This window comes from Oryx dammah, unplaced genomic scaffold (genome assembly GCF_014754425.2).
Source record: "Oryx dammah isolate SB20612 unplaced genomic scaffold, SCBI_Odam_1.1 HiC_scaffold_25, whole genome shotgun sequence".
In the NCBI taxonomy this organism is placed as follows: domain Eukaryota; kingdom Metazoa; phylum Chordata; class Mammalia; order Artiodactyla; family Bovidae; genus Oryx; species Oryx dammah.
Window position 1 is genome coordinate 35,922,538 of NW_024070209.1, and position 26,682 is coordinate 35,949,219.

At 37.7% G+C, this 26,682-nt stretch overlaps 1 protein-coding gene across 1 annotated transcript in view; it reads right to left on the minus strand.

Moving 5' to 3' along the window:
• The window catches only part of PSME4 (proteasome activator subunit 4), a 96,151-nt gene that overhangs the window by 9,769 nt on the left and 59,700 nt on the right, over positions 1-26,682 (minus strand). Inside the window, exons 22-41 of the mRNA XM_040224830.1 lie at positions 25,925-25,981; positions 25,661-25,716; positions 25,468-25,566; positions 24,060-24,122; positions 23,690-23,785; positions 22,290-22,421; positions 20,548-20,757; positions 19,359-19,495; positions 18,466-18,519; positions 18,204-18,333; positions 17,495-17,576; positions 14,820-14,973; positions 13,706-13,775; positions 13,048-13,173; positions 12,364-12,516; positions 10,234-10,338; positions 9,603-9,694; positions 8,611-8,742; positions 7,841-8,049; positions 6,587-6,672 (exon numbers count right to left, since the gene is read on the minus strand). Coding sequence (XP_040080764.1) covers positions 6,587-6,672; positions 7,841-8,049; positions 8,611-8,742; positions 9,603-9,694; positions 10,234-10,338; positions 12,364-12,516; positions 13,048-13,173; positions 13,706-13,775; positions 14,820-14,973; positions 17,495-17,576; positions 18,204-18,333; positions 18,466-18,519; positions 19,359-19,495; positions 20,548-20,757; positions 22,290-22,421; positions 23,690-23,785; positions 24,060-24,122; positions 25,468-25,566; positions 25,661-25,716; positions 25,925-25,981 — 2,243 coding nt within the window. The remainder of the gene's footprint in view (positions 1-6,586; positions 6,673-7,840; positions 8,050-8,610; positions 8,743-9,602; positions 9,695-10,233; positions 10,339-12,363; positions 12,517-13,047; positions 13,174-13,705; positions 13,776-14,819; positions 14,974-17,494; positions 17,577-18,203; positions 18,334-18,465; positions 18,520-19,358; positions 19,496-20,547; positions 20,758-22,289; positions 22,422-23,689; positions 23,786-24,059; positions 24,123-25,467; positions 25,567-25,660; positions 25,717-25,924; positions 25,982-26,682) is intronic.

Consider the following 26,682-nt stretch of genomic DNA (forward strand, 5'->3'; position numbering starts at 1 on the left):
ACCGGCTCTAGTTTGTCCTGTAAAGAAGCCATTAGATCTAGAGGTCTGAATTTATTCAAGTATGACTGGGCACAATATAAGTATTAATCGTATTGTGTATTTCCTTCACTTACATCCAGTTTTCTTTTTTTGCGATGAACTACTATAAAAACATAAGTTTCCAAAATAGTGACACTCATTCCTTCTTCGTTGTTGCCTAGAATGCTTTATGGGCTTCCCTGGTGACTAGTGGTAAAGAATCCACCTGCTGATGCAGGAGGCATGCGTTCAATCCCTGGATCAGGGAGATCCCCTGGAGAAGCAAACAGCTACCCACTCCAAGATTCTTGCCTGGGAAATTCCATGGTCAGAAGAGCCTGGTGGGCTACAGTCCATGGGGTTGCAAAGGAATTGGACATGACTTAGCAATTAAACAACAGAGGAATGTTTTATACAAAAACCTCTTTCTTATACAGAATGATTTCCCTAACCTCCAGACGTGAAAAATGAAACAATTTTTTAAAGTGTCATTAAGAACCAATGAATTTCAACAAATGTGATGGTTGTAACCCACTGTGGTTACTCTTCTTTATAGTGCTCAAACTGGCTCCAAGTCCTTTAACAACTACAGCATCCCTGGTTTCTGGTGTGACAAGATGACCTAGGTTTATTCTGTACATTTCTCGGTTCAAACCATATTTTTTAAAGAGAAAGAGATCATGTATTAGCACACTGTTTCTTCTGAGTATCTGAATCTTGAAGAGAAAGATGCAAGGTGACAGCACCCTGAAGAGACTATTAGATGCTGCTACCCAGGTCTTCAGGGCTGCTGTGGTTCCTACTCCGTCCTTAAGCTGTTACTTCCATTCGATGAACTATGCAGGTATCTCCGAGTAATTGAGCCAATTGACTACTTTTGTTGGCATGGTCACTATGATGCTTACAACCAAAATACAAAATAAGAATACAATGGTATAAAAAAAGGATGATCCCAATCTTTCTTCTGCCTTGTTTTCATACAAATTTATTATTTTTAGTATATCACAGATCAGACTCAACTGCCATTAAACTATGCTAACCTGTAGAAAGTGCTGCTCCTTTAGATGGAAACACGTCCCCTCTCTCGCCCTGACCATTAGCATTTGAGCTCTTGATTATTCCAAGTTAAAGTTCGGTTAAAGACTTGTAACAGACATTTCACACTGTGCTCTCTAGGTCACAGGCATTATCTTATTTCCACCTCGTGAGGGATACTCCTGTTGTTCCACACTACATAGAAGATAACCTTAGATGCTCAGTAGCTTGTTTAAGATCACCAAAAAAAGCACCTGTCACAGAAAGGATTTTAAACTAGATCTCTAGTCAAAGCCTGTGCTCTGTTAGTTATTCTTGGTTAAAAATCCTCTTCTCTCATTCTGAAGCAAAATGGAGAATCTTAAAGTAGAATACACAAATAACTGAAACTTGTACCTTGTATTTCCAAGGGTTATTTTGGGGAAGGGGAATATAAAACTGCTTTTCATGGGACAGGAAAAACAATAGTTCATTTAGAATCAAATAAATACCTCAAATACGTCCAAAACAGAACTACTGATCTCATCTCCACTATTTCTGTGCTCCTCCTACAATTCAGTCAACTGTATAGTCCTCTCTTTACCATTACTCTGTACATCTCATCTGTCTACACAATAATGCTGTTCATCTGTGCTGTGACACCTGCAAAACCTGGACCCCTTTTACCACAAAGACCTAAAAGAGGTTCTCAACCTCAATATTTGTATACCGAGGACAACTGTTAGGCCCGTTACTAGCAAACTATGCAGGACAGCATTCTAATGATTTCCATTTTTTATAAATTTCAAGTGGATTCAAACCATCCTATCAATCTCATTCTCATACACTATTTGCTTTCTGACTTTTTTTCTCAGTGAAGAAAGGGGGTGGAATTCCAGCTAGTCTAGCATTCATTGCATATTACCCACTAACAAAACTATAAACTCATGTTCCATACCCACTGTGAAAGGCAGTGGAAAAAACTTTAAGCACCACTGACCTAAAGACACATCAAATCTACACCAAGGACTCACAAGTAACAAAGGTGCATATGTACCTATACTAATAGCCACCATCCACTTTTATGTAGAGAAGATCCCAAAGGTATTCTGGGTATCAGGCCCTACAGAGCACTTTCAAAAGTATTTTAGTAGTGAATCTTTTGAAAATTACCAGGAGTGTTATCTTTTGGAATCTCCTAAAGACAAAATACACTGTGGCAGATCAGTAGTTTAGCATGTCATTTGCTTATAAATAGTAACAAGGGCCCTGGTTCTTAAACAGCAACAACTGGATTGACCAATAGCTATCACGTAGTGCTGATATTTGTACTAAGCCTTCCCAATCTGCAGTAAGACTATACTTAACCACCACCAACCATAGCATCACTATCAACTATAATTCTGGAAACTACTACATTAATCTTAGTTTACCAGCTTTATTCATTGATTGGATAAATGATTAAAACCACCTCAGGTTGTATCTTGCAGCAAATAAAACTTCAATATGATCAATGGAGACAAGTTACTTTCTGCAAGTGTTAGAACCAACGATAATACAGTGCCATTCAACATTATAAAATAAATACAATATGCGTGCATGTTAAGTCACTTTAGTCATGTTCGACTCTTTGCGACCCCTATGGACTGTAACCTGCCAAGCTCCTCTGTCCACGGAATTCTCCAGGCAAGAGCACTGGAGTGGGTTGCATTCCTTTCTCTAGGGAATCCTCCTGACCCAGGGATTGAACCCGGGTCTCCCACACTTGCAGGCACGTTCTTTACCAACTGAGCCACCAGGGAAGCCCAAATACAATATACTGAACATTTTGATTTTTGGATTTATTACACATTGAATTAAAAAGTCACAAACAGTATATTCAAAATATGCCACTGTAACTTTTTTTTTAAGCAAGCAGTATTTTCCTAAACTATTATTACTTGCAAATTGGCTCTCAGTGAAACAATATTCTGTCTTTAGACTGTTCACATTAACTATCAAAATCTTACTCTTACCTAATATTAAAAAGATAATTTCAACAAATATTTAACCACTTGATGGCGCAGGAGTGGTGGCTGCGATGGCACAGGAGCAGCCAAGAGGAGCTACCCCACGTCCAAGGTCGGGGCGGAGGCTGAAAGGAGCTACCCCACGTCCAAGGTCAGGGGCGGCAGCCAAGAGGACCTACCCCATATCCAAGGTAAGGAGCAGTGGCTGTGCTTTGCTGGAGCAGCCGTGAAGAGATACCCCACGTCCAAGGTAAGAGATACACAAGTAAGACGGTAGGCACTGAGAGAGGGCATCAGAGGGCAGACAGACTGAAAACACGATCACAGAAAACTAGTCAATCTGATCACATGGACCACAGCCTTGTCTAACTCAACGAAACTAAGCCATGCCCTGTGGGGCCACTCAAGACAGACAGGTCATGGTGGAGAGGTCTGACAGAATGTGGTCCACTGGAGAAGGGAATGGCAAACCACTTCAGTATTCTTGCCTTGAGAACCTCATGAACAGTATGAAAAGGCAAAAAGACAGGATGCTGAAAGATGAACTCCCCAGGTTGGTAGCTGCCCAATATGCTCCTGGAGATCAGTGGAGAAATAACTCCAGAAAGAATGAAGGAATGGAGGCAAAGCAGAAGTAACACCCACTTGTGGATGTGACTGGTGATAGAAGCAAGGTTCGATGCTGTAAAGAACAATATTGCATAGGAACCTGGAATGTCAGGTCCATGAATCAAGGCAAATTGGAAGTGGTCAAACAAGAGATGGCAAGAGTGAACATTGACATTTCTAGGAATCAGAGAACTAAGATGGACTGGAATGGGTGAATTTAACTCAGATGACCATTATATCTACTACTGCGGGCAGGAATCCCTTAGAAGAAATGGAGTAGCCATCATGGTCAAAAAAAGAGTCTGAAATGCAGTACTTGGATGCAACCTCAAAAACAACAGAATGACCTCTGTTCATTTCCAAGGCAAACCATTCAATATCACGGTAATCCAAGTCTAAGCCCCAACCAGTAACGCTTAAGAAGCTTAAGTTGAATGGTTCTATGAAGACCTATAAGACCTTCTAGAACACCCAAAAAGATGTCCTTTTCATTAGAGGGGACTGGAATGCAAAAGTAAGAAGCCAAGAAACCACTGTAGTAACAGGCAAATATGGCCTTGGAGTACAAAATGAACCAGGGCAAAGGCTAATAGAGTTCTGCCAAGAGAACGCACTGGTCATAGCAAACACCCTCTTCCAACAACACAAGAGAAGACTCTACACATGGACATCACCAGATGGTCAACACCGAAATCAGATGGATTATATTCTTTGCAGCCAAAGATGCAGCAGCTCTATACAGTCAACAAAAACAAGACCAGGAGCTGACTGTGGCTCAGATCATGAGCTCCTTATTGCAAAATTCAGACTTAAATTGAAGAAAGTGGGGAAAACCACCACACCATTCAGGTATGACCTAAATCAAATTCCTTATGATTATACAGTAGAAGTGAGAAATAGATTTAAGGGACTAGATATGATAGACAGAGTGCCTGATGAACTATGGACTGAGGTTTGAGACACTGTACAGGAGACAGGGATCAAGACCATCCCCACGGAAAAGAAATGCAAAAAAGCAAAATGGTTGTCTGAGGAGGCCTTACAAAGAGCTGTGAAAAGAAGAGAAGCAAAAAGCAAAGGAGAAAAGGAAAAATATACCCATTTGAATGCAGAGTTCCAAAAAATAGGAAAGAGAGATAAGAAAGCCTCCCTCAGTGATCATTGCAAAGAAATAGAGGAAAATAACAGAATGGGAAAGACTAGAGATCTCTTCAAGAAAATTAGAGATACCAAGGGAACATTTCATGCAAAGATGGGCTCGATAAAGGACAGAAATGGTATGGACCTAACAGAAGCAGAAGATATTAAGAACAGGTGGCAAGAATACACAGAAGAACTATACAAAAAAGATCTTCATGACCCAGATAATCATGATGGTGTCATCACTCACACTCACCTAGAGCCAGACATCTTGGAATGTGAAGTCAAGTGGGCCTTAGAAAGCATCACTACGAACAAAGCTAGTGGAGGTGATGGAATTCCAGTTGAGCTATTTCAAATCCTGAATGATGATGCTGTGAAAGTGCTGCACTCAATATGCCAGCAAATTTGGAAAACTCAGCAGTGGCCACAGGACTGGAAAAGGTCAGTTTTCATTCCAATCCCAAAGAAAGGCAATGCCAAAGAATGCTCAAACTACCACACAATTGCACTCATCTCACATGCTAGTAAAGTAATGCCCAAAATTCTCCAAGCCAGGCTCAGCAATACATGAATCATGAACTTCCAGATGTTCAAGCTGGTTTTAGAAAAGCCAGAGGAACCAGAGATCAAATTACCAACATCCGCTGGATCATTGAAAAAAGCAAGAGAGTTCCAGAAAAACATCTATTTCTGCTTTATTGACTATGCCAAAGCCTTTGACTGTGTGGATCACAATAAACTGTGGGAAATTCTGAAAGAGATGGGAATACCAGACCATCTGACCTGCCTCTTGAGATATCTGTATGCGGGTCAGGAAGCAACAGTTACCGGACATGGAACAACAGACTGGTTCCAAATAGGAAAAGGAGAACGTCAAGGCTGTATATTGTCACCCTGCCTATTTAATTTATATGCAGAGTACATCATGAGACATGCTGGGCTGGAGGAAGCACAAGCTGGAATCAAGATTGCTGGGAGAAATATCAATAACCTCAGATATGCAGATGACACCACCCTTATGGCAGAAAGTGAAGAAGAACTAAAGATCCTCTCGATGAAAGTGAAAGAGGAGAGTGAAACAGCTGGCTTAAAGCTCAGCATTCAGCAAACTAATATCATAGCATCCAGTCCCATCACTCTATGGCAAACAGATGGGGAAACAGTGGAAACAGTGTCAGACTTTAGTTTTGGGGGCTCCAAAATCACTGCAGATGGTGACTGCAGCAATGAAATTAAAGGATGCTTACTCCTTGGAAGGACAGTTATGACCAACCTAGATAGCATATTAAAAAGCAGAGACATTACTTTGAACTGTGGTGTTGGAAAAGACTCTTGAGAGTCCTTTGGACTGTAAGAAGATCCAACCAGTCAATCCTAAAGGAGATCAGTCCTGGGTGTTTATTGGAAGGACTGATGTTGAAGCTGAAGCTCCAATACTTTGGTCACCTGACTCATTTGAAAAGACCCTGATGCTGGGAAAGATTGAGGGCAGGAGGAGAAGGGGACAACAGAGGATGAGATAGTTAGATGGCATTGCCAACTCAATGGACATGGGTTTAGGTGGACTCCGGGAGTTGGTGATGGACAGCAAGGCCTGGCGTGCTGCGGTTCAGGGGGTCACAAAGAGTTGGAAATGCCCGAGCGACTGAACCGATCACCTAATGATTTTCCTGTGATGATTTTTTTTAGAGATGTACACAAATCATACAGCCTGAAAACTTATCAACCATCTGATAATAATTCCTTTTGAAGGTCAAAAGGTGATGCAGCTTTAATTTCAGACATACACTTACCTTAAAGAACAAAGGCAGAAGCTGAAGTTGTTCTGCGACTGCTGTAGAGAATGATCTTCCTGCACTTGCCATCAGCCATTTCAAAACTTATGGAAACAAAAACAAAGAGTCAGTCTTCGCTACTGAGTTAAGAGACTATGTAAGGTAGAATAATTCTATGATATAGTGCAACCCAGACTACCACTCTGAGAGCTCTTCAATGTAAAGAAAGAGATCATCTGTGTTACTTCACAGATTTGATCAGCAGTGTGATAGGATCCTTAACAAAGGTTATCAACCAATCCAGGGAACTGAAATCACTTTCAAAAGAACCAATCAGCTAACTATTGATAACTATTTATCGACAAACAACCACATGAAGTACAAATGAAAACCAGCCTTCAAACATCCTAACATAGCAAAAATGATAAATTAGTTGTTTACACTCATAGTAAAGATCTACAACTCAAAACCAACAAAACAATCTAATTCAGAACTGGGCAAAGAACTTGACATTTCTCCAACGAAGAAACAAAAATGGAAATGAAAAGAAACAAAAATGAAAAATGAGGGAAATGCAAATCAAAACAAGATACCTTCTTCACACCTACTGGGAGAGCCATGGTCATAAAAACAGAACACAAGTGTTGGCCAAAATGTGGAAAAGCTGAAATCTTTCTACACTGCTGGTTGCAATATCAAATGGTGAGGCCACTGTGGAAAATACCTTGGTGGCTCCTCAAAAAATTAAACATAGAATTACCCTATGGTACAGCAATTCTGCTTTCAATACCCAAAAGACTTGAAAGCAGAGACTCAAATGTAACTTTACATTAACATCCATAGAAATACTATTCATAATAGCCAAAAGGCATAAACAACCTAAAAGTCCATGAAGAGAAAAACACTGAAAACATTACACAAAGTGAAAAAAGCCAGACATAAAAGGAGAAATATTTTATGATTCTCCCTACATGAGATCCCTAGAAGAGGCATATTATAGAGACAGAAAGGAGACTGAGGGTTGTCAGAGGCCGAGGGAGGGGAGAATGAGGAGCTATTTTTTAATGGGTACAGAGCTTCAGTTTTGCAAGATATAAAGAGTACAAAGATGGGTGAAAGTGATGGCTGTACAATAATGTAAAGTATTTGATGCCACTCAACTGTAAATTTTATATTATGTACATTTTACCATAATTTTAAAAAAGAGAAAAAAGTCAATAGGATAATCTAAAGTGTTTTTAAAGGGAGTTTCTACTAATTTGAGCCACTCACTAGTTTTTAAGAGTTTAATGCCCTGGGTTCGTTCATCTTCTTCACCAATTCCATTTTCTTCCATAACATGGTTCTGAATTTCCTCATCTACTTCCATGAGGGGTTTCAACTTCTCTAGAATTCGAGCAGTAAACTCAGGGACACGAGGTGATGCTGTTGGTGCAGTGTTTGGCAAAGAAACATCTATCATGAATATATAGGTCAGCACACTGTAAAATAAAATACATATAGTAAGAATAGATCCCACATTATGGATAAAACTAAGGTTCAAAAGTATGACCCAACCAAAGTAAATTTGCCCAGGACAATTCCTGGCGAGGGACTTGTGCCTACAACTTGTGCCTGTGCCTACAACTCTGAGGTATTAAAAACTGCAGTGTGGCAACCACTCCCCACTTGCTTGTGAGCATAATACCATTCTATTTTACATTCAGAAAGTGCAAGTGTAGTTGCTCAGTCAAGTCGGACTCTTTGGGATCCCAAGGACTGTAGCCCACAGGCTCCTCTGTCCGTGGAATTCTCCAAGCAAGAATACTGAAGTGGATTGCCATTCCCTTCCCAGGGGATTGTTCCAACCCAGGAATCGAACTGTGGTTTCCTTTCATTCAAAGCCTCTCATCTAAGGTCCCACAATACAATATAAAACCAAATCTGAAGAGAAGTATATCACAAAACTCAACAGTAACATAAACAGTATGTATTATTTGACACTGCAATTTAATAAAAAGAACTCAAGAGGTATACCATACCACAGGGAAAATAATACCCACCTCCCTATTCTTTCCCTGACATTTTTGTAAACCTGGGTGAGTTTGGGCTCCAAATACTTCAGTAGTCTATGCAATAACTCAGGCACTCTCCACTCTTGCTGGGCAAGGCCGCCTTGGAGGACATAGAGTCGACTAAATATCAAAACAAATGAGAGATGGGTTAGTGTCCCTCTCCACCTTTACCTGTCCCCCACTCCCCAACTCTGTGGCATGTGGGATTTCAGTTCCCCAGCCAGGGATCAGACCCATGCCCCTTCAGTGGAAGTTCAGGTTCAAACACAAGGGAAGTTCTGCCTTTACATATTGACAGTCTGTATTCTACCTAAAATTGTTTCATTTTCAAGCTGACAGTTTAGGACAGCATCTTTAGGAAGATTTTATTATTTTTTTCTACATAATTTTCTCTGTATCCCATTTCTTCTCCACTACTATACAGACAAAAGAAATAGACTTTAGAATACTCACTGGAAAAAAAAAATTCACTGAATTAATCTCTAACCATTTGAAGTTTCCTTACTAATTAATATTAATAATAAATGATTTTTCTTATTAACAGGATTATCTAGATTTCCTTCTATTGTTCAGTAATTTGTTTTACAGCTCCTTATGCCCAAGTATATTTTTCCTTAAAAGGATTACTATCTTCTTTCCTAATAGGAAAGCATAAAAAATTAGATCATGTGATAAGGAAGTTAGTAATATCATAATGGTACAAAAAACCAGTCCTGATCGAAAAGATGTTAACAGTAGAGTAGGCCGGACCTACTTTATGTTTGAACTGCTCAGGTTGCCTTCATTTCACCTACTTGTTCTCAAGTGAGAAATAACTCTACTTAGCATCATAGGTTGTATGTAAACGGACTATGGTCATCTCCCAGAAGAACGGGGTTACGATATGTAGCTGTTAGAGGTGTAGAGCTTCACTTCCACTTTTACATCAAGAACCAAAGATGTTATCTTTTGTTAACCTCCTCAGTTTCCTTCTTATTTACCATGCATCTACAAAGGATCCTCCTTCACCACTCAGTGGTGATTCCAACAGCAGTTCAAAAAGCCAGTGAAGTTTCCGGGGATCTCTGCTTTCCTGTGTTGAAAACATAAAGTAGCAATTAAAACAGGGGCCATATAATTCTGCAAATAAATCAGACATCCTTACTTTAGAAATATAACCAAACCTAAGTCTCGAGGAAGAAAATCAAAACTTATGGGTGAATCAAATCCAAATGTAGCTGACGTTAGGAAGAGCAACAGTGAGAAAACTGTCAGCTAATCAGACTGTTTTAAATCAAAGTATAACTGCTCTGCACGTTTCTGGTGTCAAAAATGACACCTATAACCTTGTACCATCTGGCTTTTACTATATATAAGTGACACTTCTAGGTATATGATTTGGCTTGTCATTTAATCTAAAAATGCAATTACCATGGCAGAGAAGGTATAATTATCACTTAAGAGTTATCACTCAAGGCTTGTTTAAAAGGCTAAACAGTACCATCTCTCCAGTTATGTAAGAGGACAAAATTTCAGGATCAAGAAATAGGAGATTTTACACATTTTGAGATAGGGTATGAAACAGTTTGAATAGATCATTAGTGAGACACAAAAATGGAGAGGAAAACTTACACAGGATGTTGCTATACAAGTTCCCCAGTCGTTGTAAGTTTCTACTGTAATGTTGGACAATGCTGTTCGAAGTAGAGGACACAGAAGTTCCCAAAGCTTCTCCACCTACTCAAATAAAATATAGACGTTAACAATACTCAGAACACTTTCCTTCAACTATCTGTTCCTGCAAACCCACACATACAAATATACAAACTGATCTTCCCTTTATTTCTTAAAAGACCCAAAGAATCGAAGAAGGTATCATGATACATGAAAACATGGCCAGGTAATATGGCAACTTCCTCCCCACTTTCCCCCACACACACAAAAAAAAAATCAGAAAAGAGGAGACAACTTATATAGTTCCCTACAAAATCTCTCCTACTATTGAGAAGTTATCTATTCAAATGTCTGAATAACATAGTATACTGAGCTAAAACAAAACCTCAACCATCTCTGTATTTTACATGCTTACAGTCACAGGATTGAATCCTAATACAGGAACCAATGACATTTCAATACAGTTCAGTATTACCTGAAAGTATCATCTTTATATTCCAAGTTTTGGATTATTATAAATAGCATTTAAAAATGTGTTCCAGTTACACAGGCAGTGAATATATGGGTCTAAACACTGAACTGCTTCTCATAGTTGAGTGAGAGCACAAATCTCCTTGACAAAATGTAGATTCTGATTCATCAGATCAGGATGGGTCTTGAGATCCTTCTTTTCTAATAAACTCCCAAGTGATGCTCAAGCTACAGGTCCCTGGACCCTACTGTAGTCAAAAGGACCCAGGTGAAGACAAATGGGGAGAGATGGCTGGGGATCCATTTTCCGGTTTAACATTAGACGCTGAATAAAAAGAAAAACAAGCTATATTCTAAACAACTCAAAAGGAAAGGAGCTGTATTCTGGGATTGAGGTAACTCAAAAATGATAGAGAAAGGATGACAAGGCTACATACTAACAAGTTTACATAAAACCGTTTCATGATATGCCAGGAAAACAGCAATGTTACAAACTAACCAATTCTTTTAATACATGATTTAAGTAAGTATAAAATAATATATTAATATATTAAAAAGTGTTCATAATCCCCCTATGTGTAATTAAGTATGAATGTTTTCAGGCATTCTGAACATTTTACCAGGTTATTTTCAGTCTAATGCATTTTGATAAGAAAGAAACTAACCTTGAGGTGGATATGTAAAACTTAATCTTACAATTCAAAAGAGGGATACTCAAAACAAGGCTGTCAAATTCAAAACCATCTACAAGACCAAATGAGTAAAGTAGCACAGAGGCTAAGAGAAAAGATTTAAGGAGAAGCTAGAGAGCGCCTCATGAAGGGAGAAGCTCATGCCCAGGCCCAGGCAACTGATGCAGTGCAGCAACATGGGACCAGGATTCCAGGAGCTTCCTATTTTTCAAGAGAAACTAAAGTTCTTTTTGCATGACATACCTGGATGGAAAATAATTCAGATTTTAAAAGATATTCAGTGCCACCTACAGAACACGACTTTGTGACCTATACTCTAAAGCAATAGAGAGTCAAAAGTGAAAGTCGCTCAGTCATGTCTGACTCTTTGCAACCACTTGGGACTATACAGTTCATGGAATTCTCCAGGCCAGAATACTGGAGTGGGTAACCATTCCCTTCTCCAGGGGATCTTCCCAACCCAGGGATCAAACCCAGGTCTCCCGCATTGCAGGCAGATTCTTTACGAACTGAGCTATCAGGGAAGAAAAGCAATATGGAGTCAAACATTTACTCTCTTAGGTGCTAATATCATTTTTTTTAAAAAGATGCGTGTCTCCTCGGTTCAGCAGTAAAAATGTTTTGATAAACACATAACCTGTTGTCCATTTTGGAGGGCACGGGCATCACAGGCTGACCCCATGGAGATGAGATAAGCACACAGGACCGCTGGCCGCCCCACGGCTGTTCCCACCACCACCCCCATCAGACACCTGCCGCCTCCCTCCCTCAGGAGGACTGCTGGCCCCAAGGTGGCACTTGAACATGGGCAGAGGGGCAGAGGAGGCTGAGGGGACTGATCCAGGTGTTAATACCCAATGCGTTGGGAACTGCTACAGAAATGGACAATGCAACTTTAAGAAATGTGCTCTACAAATTATATCACCTTCTCAAATGTCCAATGCTTAGAGCCTCTGATTAAGCCAGCTATAATTTCTGCAACACATCGCTGGGTGCTCTCATGTGAATCTGCAACCAAACGTTCTAAATGGGGCTTCAGAACTGGCAGGAAGGCATCATCAAAATTTCTGAATATACCCTATGCAAATAAAGAAAAAGTTCTTCAGTACTCAAATGACTACATCTCCATTATAACATGCTCATATTTGTTTACTATATTACTACTGTGCTTAAAATAATCCATATTCTCACCTTAGAACTTAACTACTTTAACAATGTATGTAAGTTAAAATGGTAAAACCACTTGTCATTTGCCATATCACATTAAAATATAATCAATGAAATAAAACTTAATAATCTTTCTGATCTTACAAATATCACACATACCTCAAGAAAAATCAAACAAACATGAAATGCATACAGTCTTGGGGGTTTTGGTATTTTATCTCTACTGCTAATTACAAATATTAGAGATAAACACTTAAAAACCTGGTTTTTTGAGTCCTAAACCTTAAGCCAAGATGAATATGACAGGCATTACTTTGAAAGTAATTTTAAATAAAGGTAACAGATGACTAAACTCAAACTTTGATCAAATACTTTAGAACTCACAAACCTACAAACTGAGAACCACTAAGCTTTAAGAAAAGGGTATATAAACAACAGTTACCTTAAAGAGGCAAAAACGTCGAGGATTAAATTTATCTTTTCCTTTTCTGTCTTCTAAAGATAGAAAGGTAATTAACTGTTCGACAAATTTAGGATCAGAAAAATGATCAAATATAATCTGTTCTGCCTATAAAATTGAAAAAAAAAAAAAGAACATTCAGGGATTAAAATTTACTCAAAATTATTTCCATATTTATAAACTACCATAAGTTAAAAGTAAACTTTGTTCAGAATTACAAAACAGAAGCTACAGCATAAATGTAACTGAGGAAGACATAAATTTAAAATATTTCAAAATGATAAAGAAGTTCTATGAAGACTGAGAGGTTCCAACTTAAATCTATAAAAAACTATTTACTGATTATCCACCATTTATATGCAATAAAAAACTAAAAGTCAGTGCCTAAGTGAGTGCTAATTAGGCAGTAACTTGAGAGTGACTTAGAGACATAAGCCTTGTGTCAGCTGGTCCTCAGAGAAGGGAGGTGGGTTGGGGCAGGGGGAGAAAGGGGGTATACATTTGCCAGCACTTCCTGTACCACACTGCAGGACACAAATTTGGGGGAGAAAAACATGAACTAAGTTCTAATAAATCAATAGCCAAAAGCAAGATGCATGTGAGCCAGGTGTGTTCACAAATGGTGAAATTAGATGCTTACCTCTGTCAAATCCTCCCTGCTTCTGCCAAGTTTAGGTTGCTCTTCCACACCAGCATAAACAACCATATTCCTACACAGTAAGAGTTTGTATTGGTAACATACATAGATAGAAAACAACATTAGAGCTTCATGGATAAAAAGCATGAGATGTACACCAGCAGACGAATGGATAAGAAAGTTGTGGTACATATACACAATGGAATATTACTCAAGTCATTAAAAAGAATACATTTGAATCAGTTCTAATGAGATGGATGAATTGGAACCTATTATACAGAGTGAAGTAAGCCAGAAAGAAAAAATACAATACAGTATACTAACACATATATATGAAATTTAGAAAGATGGTAACAATGACCCTATATGTGAGACAGCAATAGACACAGATATAAAGAACAGTCTTTTGGACTCTGTGGGAGAGGGCGAGGATGGGATGATTTGAGAGAACAGCATTGAAACATGTATATTATCATATGTGAAACAGATCGCCAGTCCAGGTTTGATGCATGAGACAGGGTGCTCAGGACTGGTGCACTGGGATGACCCTGAGGGATGGGATGGGGAGGGAGGTGGGAGTGGGGTTCAGGATGGGAACAGATGTACACCCATGGCTGATTCATGTCAATGTATGGCAAAAACCACTACAGTATTGTAAAGTAATTAGCCTCCAATTAAAATAAATTTAAAAATAAATAAATAAAATACAAAAAAAAATCTATCAGGTCATGCATCCTAATGACACAAATTACTAGGTCAATAAAAGACAAAGAAGTATTTCTTGGGGATGGTTTAGACAGGTGTAGTATTTTTTTTTTAATAGGCAGGAATATAATTCAGAGCAACTATTAACAAACTCTTTAGGAGTGTAACAGTAGGACTAAGAAAGTCTAAGGGTTTCAGAAGAAAAACAAGAATAGAGGCAGGATGAGGCACAGCATTGACTGGCAAGAACAAAGAAAAGAAGAAGAGCGGAAAAGCTAGAGATTGTGTATCTTTGGTGACAGAGTGCCTATGCTTCAACTGCCTCAGAACGTCCCAGAAATCCAGATGACAAAACAATTGTTATTGAAGATAAGCTGTTCGGTAATAAGGTGCGTGGCAAGCTGCAACTTACTGTGGCCAGGTGTAGTATCCCCAGTGAGTTTTTTCCACAAAGCAACTTGACTCCCATTCTTTTTTAGTTCTTGGTATGCTTTTGCTATCATAATGCAACCAGTGGTTATCAGGCCTATCACCAGCAACAATCTGGGTGGGTTTAGGATATCCACCTAAGGAAAAGACAATTACACTTGATGAACTTCAGACTAACTGTGCAATAATTATTCTCAATAACCAATCCATAGTGCTAGTGTGACTTTATCTTCATAACAAGACTCTATGAAAATTCACTCAAGCAAAAAACCACGTACATATGAAGCATTTCAAATCAGAAGAGGAAAAATAGGCTTATCATCTACTAAATAGTGCTGGGATAGTTATCTGAGGGAGGAAAAAAAAAAAAAAAATCAAGCTTGATCCATACTTCATTCCTTTTACCAAAATTTTAAAAATTAATTTTGTTAGGTTTGATTAACTCAATTAGGCTTGAATTAATTACAAAGCTCAAATAATTCCCATGTATTCTTCAACCAGATGCCTTCAAATTTTACATTTCACCATGTGTACACTTTCACACACTCTCTCTCTGTTCCGAAATAAAGATGGTGGCACATAGCTAAACTCCCCTCCTAAAATGGGGTAAGGAGGAAAACTGAAGATAGCTGTTTGAATATCTCAGGAGTTACCAGAGATTAAAAAAAAATTGATAGTTAAATGATAAATTTGGTTAGGATTTGGCATGCTCACTGCCGAGGGCCTGGGTTCAATTACTGGTTGCAGAACTAAGATCCCAGAACTAAGCATGAGGTGCAGCCTCAAAAAAATATTTCTCCTTCCAAAATCAAATTAACTTTGCCCCTAAACATTTATTGATGAATTAATGGTAATTGTATTTAAGTCTCTGAAATACTATTTGAGAAATAACTAGTGCAACTGCTTAGCTGCTGAGATAAATAAGAAGTAGATAACATGTATCCAGAGTGTGTAAAAGGTACACATTTTATGTATTATAAAGACATAAAGAGCCATCTGTTTTATAAACATTGTTATCACTAGTTTTTACTAGATCAACTGTTTTCTCTTTATAATATTATTTCACACTTAGAATTAAAATCTTCCTAGGCATGCTAGTAAAGTAATGCTCAAAATTCTCCAAGCCAGGCTTCAGCAATACGTGAACCGTGAACTTCCTGATGTTCAAGCTGGTTTTAGAAAAGGCAGAGGAACCAGAGATCAAATTGCCAACATCCGCTGGATCATGGAAAAAGCAAGAGAGTTCCAGAAAAACATCTATTTCTGCTTTATTGACTATGCCAAAGCCTTTGACTGTGTGGATCACAATCAACTGTGGAAAATTCTGAAAGAGGTGGGAATACCAGACCACCTAACCTGCCTCTTGAGAAATCTGTATGCAGGTCAGGAAGCAACAGTTAGAACTGGACATGGAACAACAGACTGGTTCCAAATAGGAAAAGGAGTACATCAAGGCTGTATATAGTCACCCTGCTTATTTAACTTATATGCAGAGTACATCATGAGAAACACTGGGCTGGAAGAAGCACAAGCTGGAATCAAGATTGCCGGGAGAAATATCAATCACCTCAGATATGCAGATGACACCACCCTTATGGCAGAAAGTGAAGAGGAGCTAAAAAGCCTCTTGATGAAAGTGAAAGACGAGAGTGAAAAAGTTGGCCTAAAGCTCAACATTCAGAAAACGAAGATCATGGCATCCAGTCCCATCACTTCATGGGAAATAGATGGGGAAACAGTGTCAGATTTTATTTTGGGGGGCTCCAAAATCACTGCAGATGGTGACTGCAGCCATGAAATTAAAAGACGCTTACTCCTTGGAAGAAAAGTTATGACCAACCTAGACAGAATATTCAAAAGCAGAGACATTACTTTGCTGACTAAGGTCCGTCTAGTCAAGGCTATGGTTTTTCCTGTGGTCATGTATGGATGTGAGAGTTGGACTATAAAGAAAACTGAGCCGAAGAATTGATGCTTTTGAACTGTGGTGTTGGAGGAGACTCTTGAGAGTCCCTTGGACTGCAAGGAGATCCAACCAGTCCATTCTGAAGGAGTTCAGCCCTGGGATTTCTCTGGAAGGAATGATGCTAAATCTGAAACTCCAGTACTTTGGCCACATCATGCGAAGAGTTGACTCATTGGAAAAGACTCTGATGCTGGGAGGGATTAGGGGCAGGAGGAGAAGGCGACGACAGAGGATGAGATGGCTGGATGGCATCACTGACTCGATGGACGTGAATCTGAGTGAACTCCGGGAGTTGGTGATGGACAAGGAGGCCTGGCGGTCGCAAAGAGTCGGAGATGACTGAGCGACTAAACTGAACTGAACTGAGGGGCTTTCCCTGGTGTCCAGTGGCTAAGACTCTGTACTCCCAATGGAGGGAGTCTGGGTTCGATCCCTGGTCAGGGAACTCGATCCTACATAACTAAGAGTTCGCATGCTGCAATTGAACAGCTAGCATGCTAAAACAAAGATCTTTCATGCTGCAACTAAGCTCTGGCACAGCCAAACAAATATCTTTAAGTGAAAAAAAAATCTCCTATACTTCTATACTTGGTACAGAAAAATATTTGGATCAAGAACTGTAATCTATACATTTCAAGAAGCTTTCCAAGTCTGACTAAGAAGCACTATTCATCACATTTGGTAATACTTACTGATTTCATAGGGACTGACGGTCAGTTTTTTGTGGGTTCTTTTTAGCTGCTTAAGAATACCAGCAACAGCTGAGATTGCCATCTAGAAAAGAAGCAGGTAAGTTACATTTTACATCTCTCAAAGGTTTGCTACCTTGACCCAAAGCAGAAGCTGAGTTTTGTTTCTCTCAAAAGCAGAGAAATACCTCACCCACGTGACATGTGACACGTGATAGCAGTCACGTGAGTGCTAACTCTGATTTGGGCTGAGTTGTTTGCAGTTCTTACTGTTGAACCCTCACCCATGCAAGGCTCTGCCTAAACAACCTGTATCCTTTCTTTGTTAAACGAATTCCTGCTCATTCTTCCTATCTCAGCCTAGACATTTCCTCCTAGGGATCTTTTCCCAGTGTGCCAGGCCAGGTCACCCACCTCAGATAGTTTTCAAGTAAAACCAAAAATCTGGATCCCTCAGACACCTTTTCCTTCCTGTAACATGTTATAATATACCTGTGGTTAATTTTTCAAAGTCAGGCTTTCCAATAAGATATAAACATGCTTCCTGCTATATCCCCAGTGCTGAAATTCACAGCACCTGAGAACACCTCTTCATGTATTTGTTGGATGAATTATTACCATCTCTGATCCAAGAGAGGTAGATTTCAAATCAATATACTTCAACATGTAAAAATTCTCAAATGCAAAATTATAGCGAAAATAAAATATCTACCTTTCGAACTACAATTGCATCATGGTTGAGATTCTCAACAAAAAAACGTATGGCACGAAGAGGCAACACTCTGTCATCTCTCAAGAGTAGAGACAAAAGCCCAATGCCTATATGCTCAAATTTCCAGGGCCTGAAAAGGGGAGAGTGGGAAAAAAATCAGAAAACACACAGATAGTCATTCATGGTCTTCAGGGTAGAAATCCCCTATAACATTGAAGATAAAAGTGTTGGGAATTTAAAAAATACTTCTTTTTGCACTTACAAATTTCTCTGCTCCACACCATCTAGCAAAGTGTTAACCAAATTTTCATAGTTCCTTAAAAAAAAAAAAAATTCAGGTGAGCTACTATTTTAATACAATGCTCAGATGAATATCAAAAATGTAATGTAATTCAAATTCCTGCCAAATTCACCATCCTCATTACCAGACTATAAAGGGTATGATGAAAAACAAGCCAGAGTGAAGTAAGCAGACGGGTGACACCGAAAAGAAAATAAGAAAAGAGAGAAAAAGTAGAGAGAGAGAAAAAAAATAGCGCTGGTATACCAAGCAATTGAACTGTTCCTGGGTGGGCATTCAAAAGGAAATCTGTGAGTGGTAATCAGGAGTGGTCTACCTACACAACACCCAGGTATACATGAGGTAGACTATAAAGTTTATTATTTATATAGAAATGCTGGGGAAAAAATTAATGAGTACATTTATAAGGCAAAGAAAATAAAGTTGGGAAAGCTCCTGCTTGAGTGTTACTGCTGAAGTACTTTGGTTCCAAAAATCTAAAAGCAATTTACTAATATCGTGATAACAAATTCGTATAAATTTGATCAAAAGGTTACTACTATAAGAGCTATGATGAGATAAATATATTGAACTTAAATTTAAGATTTAATGAGTGGAATATGTATACTAAAAGAAAAATCAATTCATGCTGAAAAAAACATACAACATGATTATTTTAAGATGGTGTTTTTCTATCTCCATAGCTAAAAGTGACAAACAGATCTTCACAATAACTACCTCTTAACATTTTGGTATCTCTTCAGTATCAATGTGTAAATCTCATTAGGTAGTTATAGTGCATCTCTATTTGAGAGATATTTAAAACCTACTGTCTATAATGTTACACGTCTGGATAAGCAGGCATTAATAATTACCTTAGGGCATCAACATTCCTCCCTTGTTGGCGTTTAAGTCCTTCTTTAATTTCTTCTGAGCTAAGCATTGTGCGGTTGATAGAGGGGTTTTTTGATTGTTGAAGTAATTCTGCTATTCCAACACATGACTTTGGAATCTTATTAAAAAGAAAAGCCAGGAAGAAAATGAAGTATGGACATACCGTGGATAAATCTTAACAACATTATGCTAAGTGACAGAAGCCAGATATAATTGGCCACAAATTGTATAATTGCATTTATATGTAATGTCCATAATAGGCAAATTAACAGAGAAAAAGAGCAAGTCAGTAGTTTCCAGGGTCTTCGGGTATGGGGAAATGGGAAGCAACTATTATTGGGTATAAGGTTTCTTTGAGTAATTATAATGTTCCAGAATTAGAGTACTGATGGTTATACAACCCTGTGAATAGACTATTGTGATTATAAGCACACAACTGTTTTGTTAAAAAGGTTTTTGTATGTGAATTACATCTCAAGTTTAAAAAAAATTTTTTTAAAGAAAGTATAATCTGACAGTTACAAATAGTAAGAGTATATTTTACAAAAATGGTATACATTTAAAGCAGTGGTTTTTAAAACTGAGGATAGATGTAAAACAAAATAACTTCAGAAAAGAGGGGGATTCAACTGTACTCACATCTCTCACCCATCCCCAATTCTACTGGGTGTGTAAATAGGCATTTGAAAATTTTTAGATGATAATCTGCTCTGCATCCTCATCTTTAGCTCTACTGAACCTGATACTTACTTTTTCATTTTTCAAATCATCCGATTTTAATCTTCACTATAAATTATGAACCCTGTAGTCAATCTTCTATGACTTTGACTAGTAAAACTGACCACCTAAAATAGAACCAACTCTCAGAAAAATGAGACCACAGACATACAGGGAACAATGGCAAATGCTAACAATGTAATATACTTTGTGGCCTCTTGGTAGAAAACCACCCAGTTCTCTCCTGGCCATGCTTCGACTTTCTACTTCTCCCTGCCATTTACAGTAATGATCACTAAAGCAGTAAAAGGAAAGAGAAAACAAATGCTTTAAAACAAAAAAAGAATCAAATGTCAAGAAAATGATTACTGAAAAAAAGACAAGAAAAATCAGAGCATTTTAACAAAGCAGTGTTTGCACTAACGTCTGAATTTAAAAAATGATTTTGCTTACTGTGAAGTCCAAGCCAATTGTTTCATATTGCCGATGAATCTTTTCTGCAAGATCATCAAACAGCCTCACTATTGATGGCTTTTCCAGGGACATTGCTTGGCTAAGTCCAGAAGAAACAATTGCTGGCCAAGTCTGTACAATACAGTCCCAATCATGAAGGTTTGCCAAGCATACACCACTGTGATTTCCAAGGAGACAATACAAGGCGCCCTGCAGGATAAAATGAAGATGAGAACTAAGGCACTGTTTGGTTGTAGCCAACAATCCTACATGTTGTTTTCAAATCTACTCAACATTGATTATTTAAATGCTTGGTATTGGTTAGTAAAACAGGTCCACACATTTAACATGTTACTTTTATAGAGATCTGAACTTGACACTTAAGTGCAATCCAGTAATATTTTCTCGAAGTCATTTAACAGATGGTTAGCTCAAAGAATGGCTATTAGTACAGAAATGTAAGATTTGTTTTTAAGGATATTAACTTCCATTCTAATTCTCTGCTACTACATTTATAAAGGCTGTGAAATCTGCCACTCTTTGCATTTCAGGGTATAATGTCTGGAGTACTTAAAAAAATAGTAGTTAAATCTGGTTGCCGAGTATCTCCCTAATTATATAAAAATTAGGTTACTTCATTATACTGCATACTTTTTATTAATACTAATAAGGTCTGTATAATCAAAGCTAGTGTTTTTCCAGTCGTGATGTATGGATCTGAGAGTTGGAGCATAAAGAAGACTGAGTGCCAAAGAATTGATGCTTTTGAACTGTGGTGTTGGAGAAGACTCTTGAGAGTTCCTTGGACTGCAAGGAGATTAAGGCAGTCAATTCTAAAGGAAATCAATCTTAAATATTCATTGGAAGGGCTGATGCTGAAGCTGAAGCTCCAATAATTTGGCCACCTGATGCACAGACCCGATTCATTAGAAGAGATCCTGATGCTGGGAAAGATGGAAGACAGAAGACGGGGATGACAGAGGACAAGATGGTTGGATGGCATCACTGACTCAAAGGACATGAGAGTGAGAAGCTCTGGGAGATGGTGACGGACAGGGAAGCCTGTCTGTAGTTTGTGGGGTCACAGTCAGACACAACTGAGTGACTGAACAACAACAAATAGGAGTTCAATTAATCAAAATGATTCTGATGACAGTAGATACCTCTTTTTAAGGTACCCTATTTTACTGAGGACATCCTCAAAGGCTCAGCGAGCAAAGACTGCCTGCAATGCAACATACACAGGAGATGCAGGTTCAAATCCTGGGTTGGGAAGATTCCCTTGAGGAGGAAATGGCAACCCACTCTAAATATTCTTGCCTGAGAAATCCCATGGGCAGAGGAGCCTAGCGGATTAAGAGTCAGACATGACTGAGTGACTAAGTATGCATGCATTTTAATAAAAAAGAGCTATTAGGATCAAATCATTTTATTTCCTGAACATTCACAATTCCAATCTAGCTTCTTAACCACCTTGGACTCTAATCCTCTTTATAGTTCTTATAAGGTCACTATAACTTCAATTTTACTGACTTCACAATTTCCAATTTTAATCTTACTTGACCTGTCTGATTTTGTCCATTTAAACTGCTCTCAACAACATACCACCCAATGAGTTAGACTGTCTATAACCCTCTTGAATTAGATACCTGCCTTGGGGGTCAGCAATTCCATTACTATGAAATTCTTTCAATTTTTCTCCACAGTTGAAAAATTTTGTAGTAAAAACAAAAACACTGTACCTTGAACTGCTGTTGAGTGACATCTTGTCTATCAGGTCGTAAGAACCCCAAAACCAAGGGAATGATATCTCTGCAACAGAAGTTATATGCTCCCAAGGCAGCAAAAAATGTTTGCTGGGCCTTATTTCTGACCTAAAGAAACAATTATGAATAGATGTTTATTAAACAGGAGAAAAACTACAAAAAAAATTCCATATGAATGATTAAAACAAAGCAGTAGTAATTTACATGCTGTCGTAATAACAGAAAAATATACCAAAGCACATAACAAAAATGAATAAATAGTAATCTTTTTATCAGAAGGAAAGCAAACTACCACCAACTACATCGAAAGTTTAAGTTACATTTGTTCAATCATTTTTGGTAAAAGAGAGACTGAATGGAACCGATATGCATTTGTTCAGTAACATAATCAGCAGACTATTAAACTTTTCATTCTGAGGTATTCTTAATGAGAAAAGTCAGACTGTCTTTTGTGTCTACAGAACGAAAATCAAAGACTTTCCAAAACACAAAACAACTTAAACTTTTTAATGCAAACCTTAGGTATAGGCCACATATTTTGAACCCAAACACAAGATTCAGTATAAATTCACAACCCATGAACGAAACAATAATGAACAACAAGCTCATTATGGTAAAAAGCAATATACTGTACATTTTTCAAACTTTTAAAAATAATACTTCAGGCAAAATCTCTGGGTTAGACTGGTTTCCTAATTTACAGACTCACTGGCTATTTATAAATCTCTTATGAATTTTTGGTCCTATGCTACCTAAAAGGGTGCACCCCACAATTCACATGGCATCAGCTTCCTAAACTTAAGCATAATGCCACAGAAGAATTATATGGCCTTCAAAGGCTGGTATTCATAATACGATTTAAGTGGTATCAACATTATACTAGCTACATTAGCATTATCTACTTTAGTTATATTTTTCAAAAAAAAATTTTGAGAAGCAATTATAAACAGCAAAAGTAAATGTTATTTTAAAAAGAGAAGCAAAACTAATTTGCATATATTTGTAATTTAAAACATAAACTTTTGATGCTGATAAATTATTTAAATCTCTTTGTTAAAATGGGGATACTTAATTTTTTTTTAATTTTTTATTCTATATCAGAGTATAGCTGATTAACAGTGTTGTGACAGTTTTAGGTAGACAGCAAAGGCACTCAGCCATACATGTACATGTATCCATTCTGCCACGTAACACTGAGCAGAGTTCCATGTGTTTTACAGTAGGTCCTTGTTGGTTATCCATTTTAAATACAGCAGTGTGTACGTGACATTCCCAAACTCCCTAACTATCCCTTTCTCAAAATGGGGATACTTTAGACTGAGTGTTACAAAATGGGTAAGAGGGGGACACGTCCAGAGTGTTTGGACTAGCCTTACCTGACTGTATGAACTTGTAGATAAACGAAGAAGATCTCTAATCATATCTTGATGTATCTTTTTGTATTCGCAACCCTCAACAGTTAGTGTTCGCAGCTAAAAAAGAGACCAGTGTAAATCAAATCTCAAAGTTTTTAATAAAAGTTCATTTAATTATGACATAACACCAATAATTAAATATGTATCTGAAAAACCGTCATTTTAAAAAAGTCATCATGGTGAGTTCCTTGGTGGCCTAGTGGTTAGGATTCCAGGTTTTTACTGCTGTGGCTCAGGTTGAATCCCTAGCTGGTGAACTGAGGTCTCACAAGCTGCATGCAAGGCATGCCCCTCTCCACAAAAGGTATCTTGATTTTAAAAAGCTATTTACCTCATGCTGCAACATTACTCTGTCAATCAATAGTGCTCTGATATGTTGTTTTTTCCCATGGAGCTGAAAAACAGAGTGGCAAACACTTGAGCATCTTCCATGAATGCCTCAACAATGCGGTTCTCTGAATCGCTTAACAAAAACATTAGCTCAAAGAAGGTACAGGAAGGGCTTGTGGGGAGTGGAGGTGTTTCACTTATTCTAAAATAATACGAGACATATTTAAAAATATATTATTAATTTTATGGCTAATTGTAGGAATATTCCCTTTAAATAGCTCATCCAACACCCACTTTTTCTGATGATTTATTAACAAATCCATGTGCAGGAGAGCAGTGCAGCTGCTCTTTATTCAGCCAAATACAATACTAATACTATAAATACAACACCAGCCCCTAAGAAAATTTATTGACTCTACTACATTTATAAATAGCCTTTCTGCATAATTGTATATGTTTACTACAGAATATAACATCTTTTACTTTTGTAAAAATTATCTTTTATGTTTTCCCCTACCCCCAATCTTCTATCCAGTCACTAAAGGAAGAAGTCTGGAAGCCAGATTCCTCTTTTACACTTTTATCTAATTGGTTATCAAGCCCCCGCCAGTTCTTTCATTTTCAAAACCCCTTACCTCCACCCTAGCGCAGGCTACACTTTCCCATCTGAACTATTACTAAAGCCTCTTGACTTCCAGGCTCATTTGCCTACTGCTTATTCTTACAGCAGTGGCAGAGCTTTTTAAAACCCACTGAATTGAATATTCATCCTTTCAATATTCACATCAGATCTACTTAAGAACTTTTAATGACTTCCCCACTGCTGAATGTAAAACTGGAGCACATTCTTGGGACAAAACTAGAACTGACCTAGTTTACCTCCTGCCACTCTTACCTACAACTACTGTTCCCTAAGGCATGCCATGTTGGTACATCTCCCTTCCTTTTCCCATGTCAATCTCTTTGTTTAAAATATGTAGTACCCCATGCCTAAACAACAAATCCGTAAAACCTTTACAGTCTCAATTTCCAAAAAAAGTCTCCCAATGAAGAACTGTGCTATGATCATCAAATGGCTGAACACAATGCTTTAAATTCATGCCTATAGGCAATTCCTACTTTTCATCCCTTTTGGTTCTTATATGATAGCGAGAATGCGGCTGCCAAGTTATCACACTCCAAATTGCCATTGAGAGTTCAGAGACTAGTACGGAAATTGACAGAAGAGGTCTCAGTAAAGTATATTTATTTCCAGGATCCTTTTGATTATGCCAGGATATAGTATTTGAAAATCTATTTTTACTTACAGGGAAACTTCCTCTATATGCTGAACAAATGCTAAATTAGGTGGTTATATCAATATTATATACCTTTAAAATAAATTCTGAGTTTTAAGTGAAAATACTGACCCGATTTTCCATTGATTTCTTTACTAGGTTAAAGCTTTTCCAACGAGAGTCAAATTCATGCTTGTGAGATCCTTGAAACTGCAAAAGGTCTCCAATAATCTGTGCCAAAGAATTTCAGATTTTATATTTATGAGTTGCCACATCAAATCTGGTCATATTAATAACCATGCAACTGTGTAAATAACAATTGTACCTTTATGATAAGAAACAAGGACTTGGTATCGTCTTCTGAATTATTAAGTATGTGGTCTATAATAGGAGGAAAAGAATTTTTGTTAAAATATTTTAAATTACCATAGGACTCCTGATATACTAGAAAAGAATGGGGAAAAAAAAAACAACCCACCACCTGATAGTCTCACCATTTATAATTTTTAAATGGTTAAGTAAAAGCACATATGCTACAAAATTTCTAAATACTTAGTAAAAAAAAAATTAAATACATGTATGTACTTACTAAGAAGTTTCCTTATGACCCTAGCAATTGTTTCTCGGTAGTTCTCTCTGGATAGATCTATTTTTAAAAAATGAGAAAAGGCATTTTACACACACTGAATGCAGCCCAGAGCTTTGAAGTTTATATTAACAGTTACGTCAAGAAGAGATAATGTATCCAGGAAGAAAATAAATGGGTCTGTATATGGAAAAGAATCTAAAAAAAGTAGATACATATGTGTAACAGATTCACTTTGCTGTACACTTCAAATTAATACAACACTGTAAATTAATTGCAACTATACCTCCAATAAAAATTTTTTTTAAAAAATGGGTCTGTCTTTATCATAGTTGGTTAGTAGCTTGGCATGATACAGAATATCTTTTAAAACCTGCACAGTTGCAAGAACCTACTTATAAACCTTTATTATTAGACAGGCAAGGAGGAGGGAGACAGAACTGTCTTTGCCAGTATTTCAAAGGCTCTAGTATGCATAAGATTCTTTAATCAGTTGTGGTGACCAAATCAAACAAACAAAAATTACATCTAATTAATTAATATATGCAATGAACTCCAATGTTAATCCAGCAATAAGGAAGTGTGCTAAATTAATTAATGTTAGATTCAGAACGTTAAATTAATGCTAAATGTTTTGCATAAATTGAATATATAAGGGTTTAGCTCAAGTTTTATAAAATAACAATTCTAACCATAAATGAGCATTACAATATATGGAAGTCTCCCTTTGCACATAGAAAGCATCTATCCTTTAATGGCTA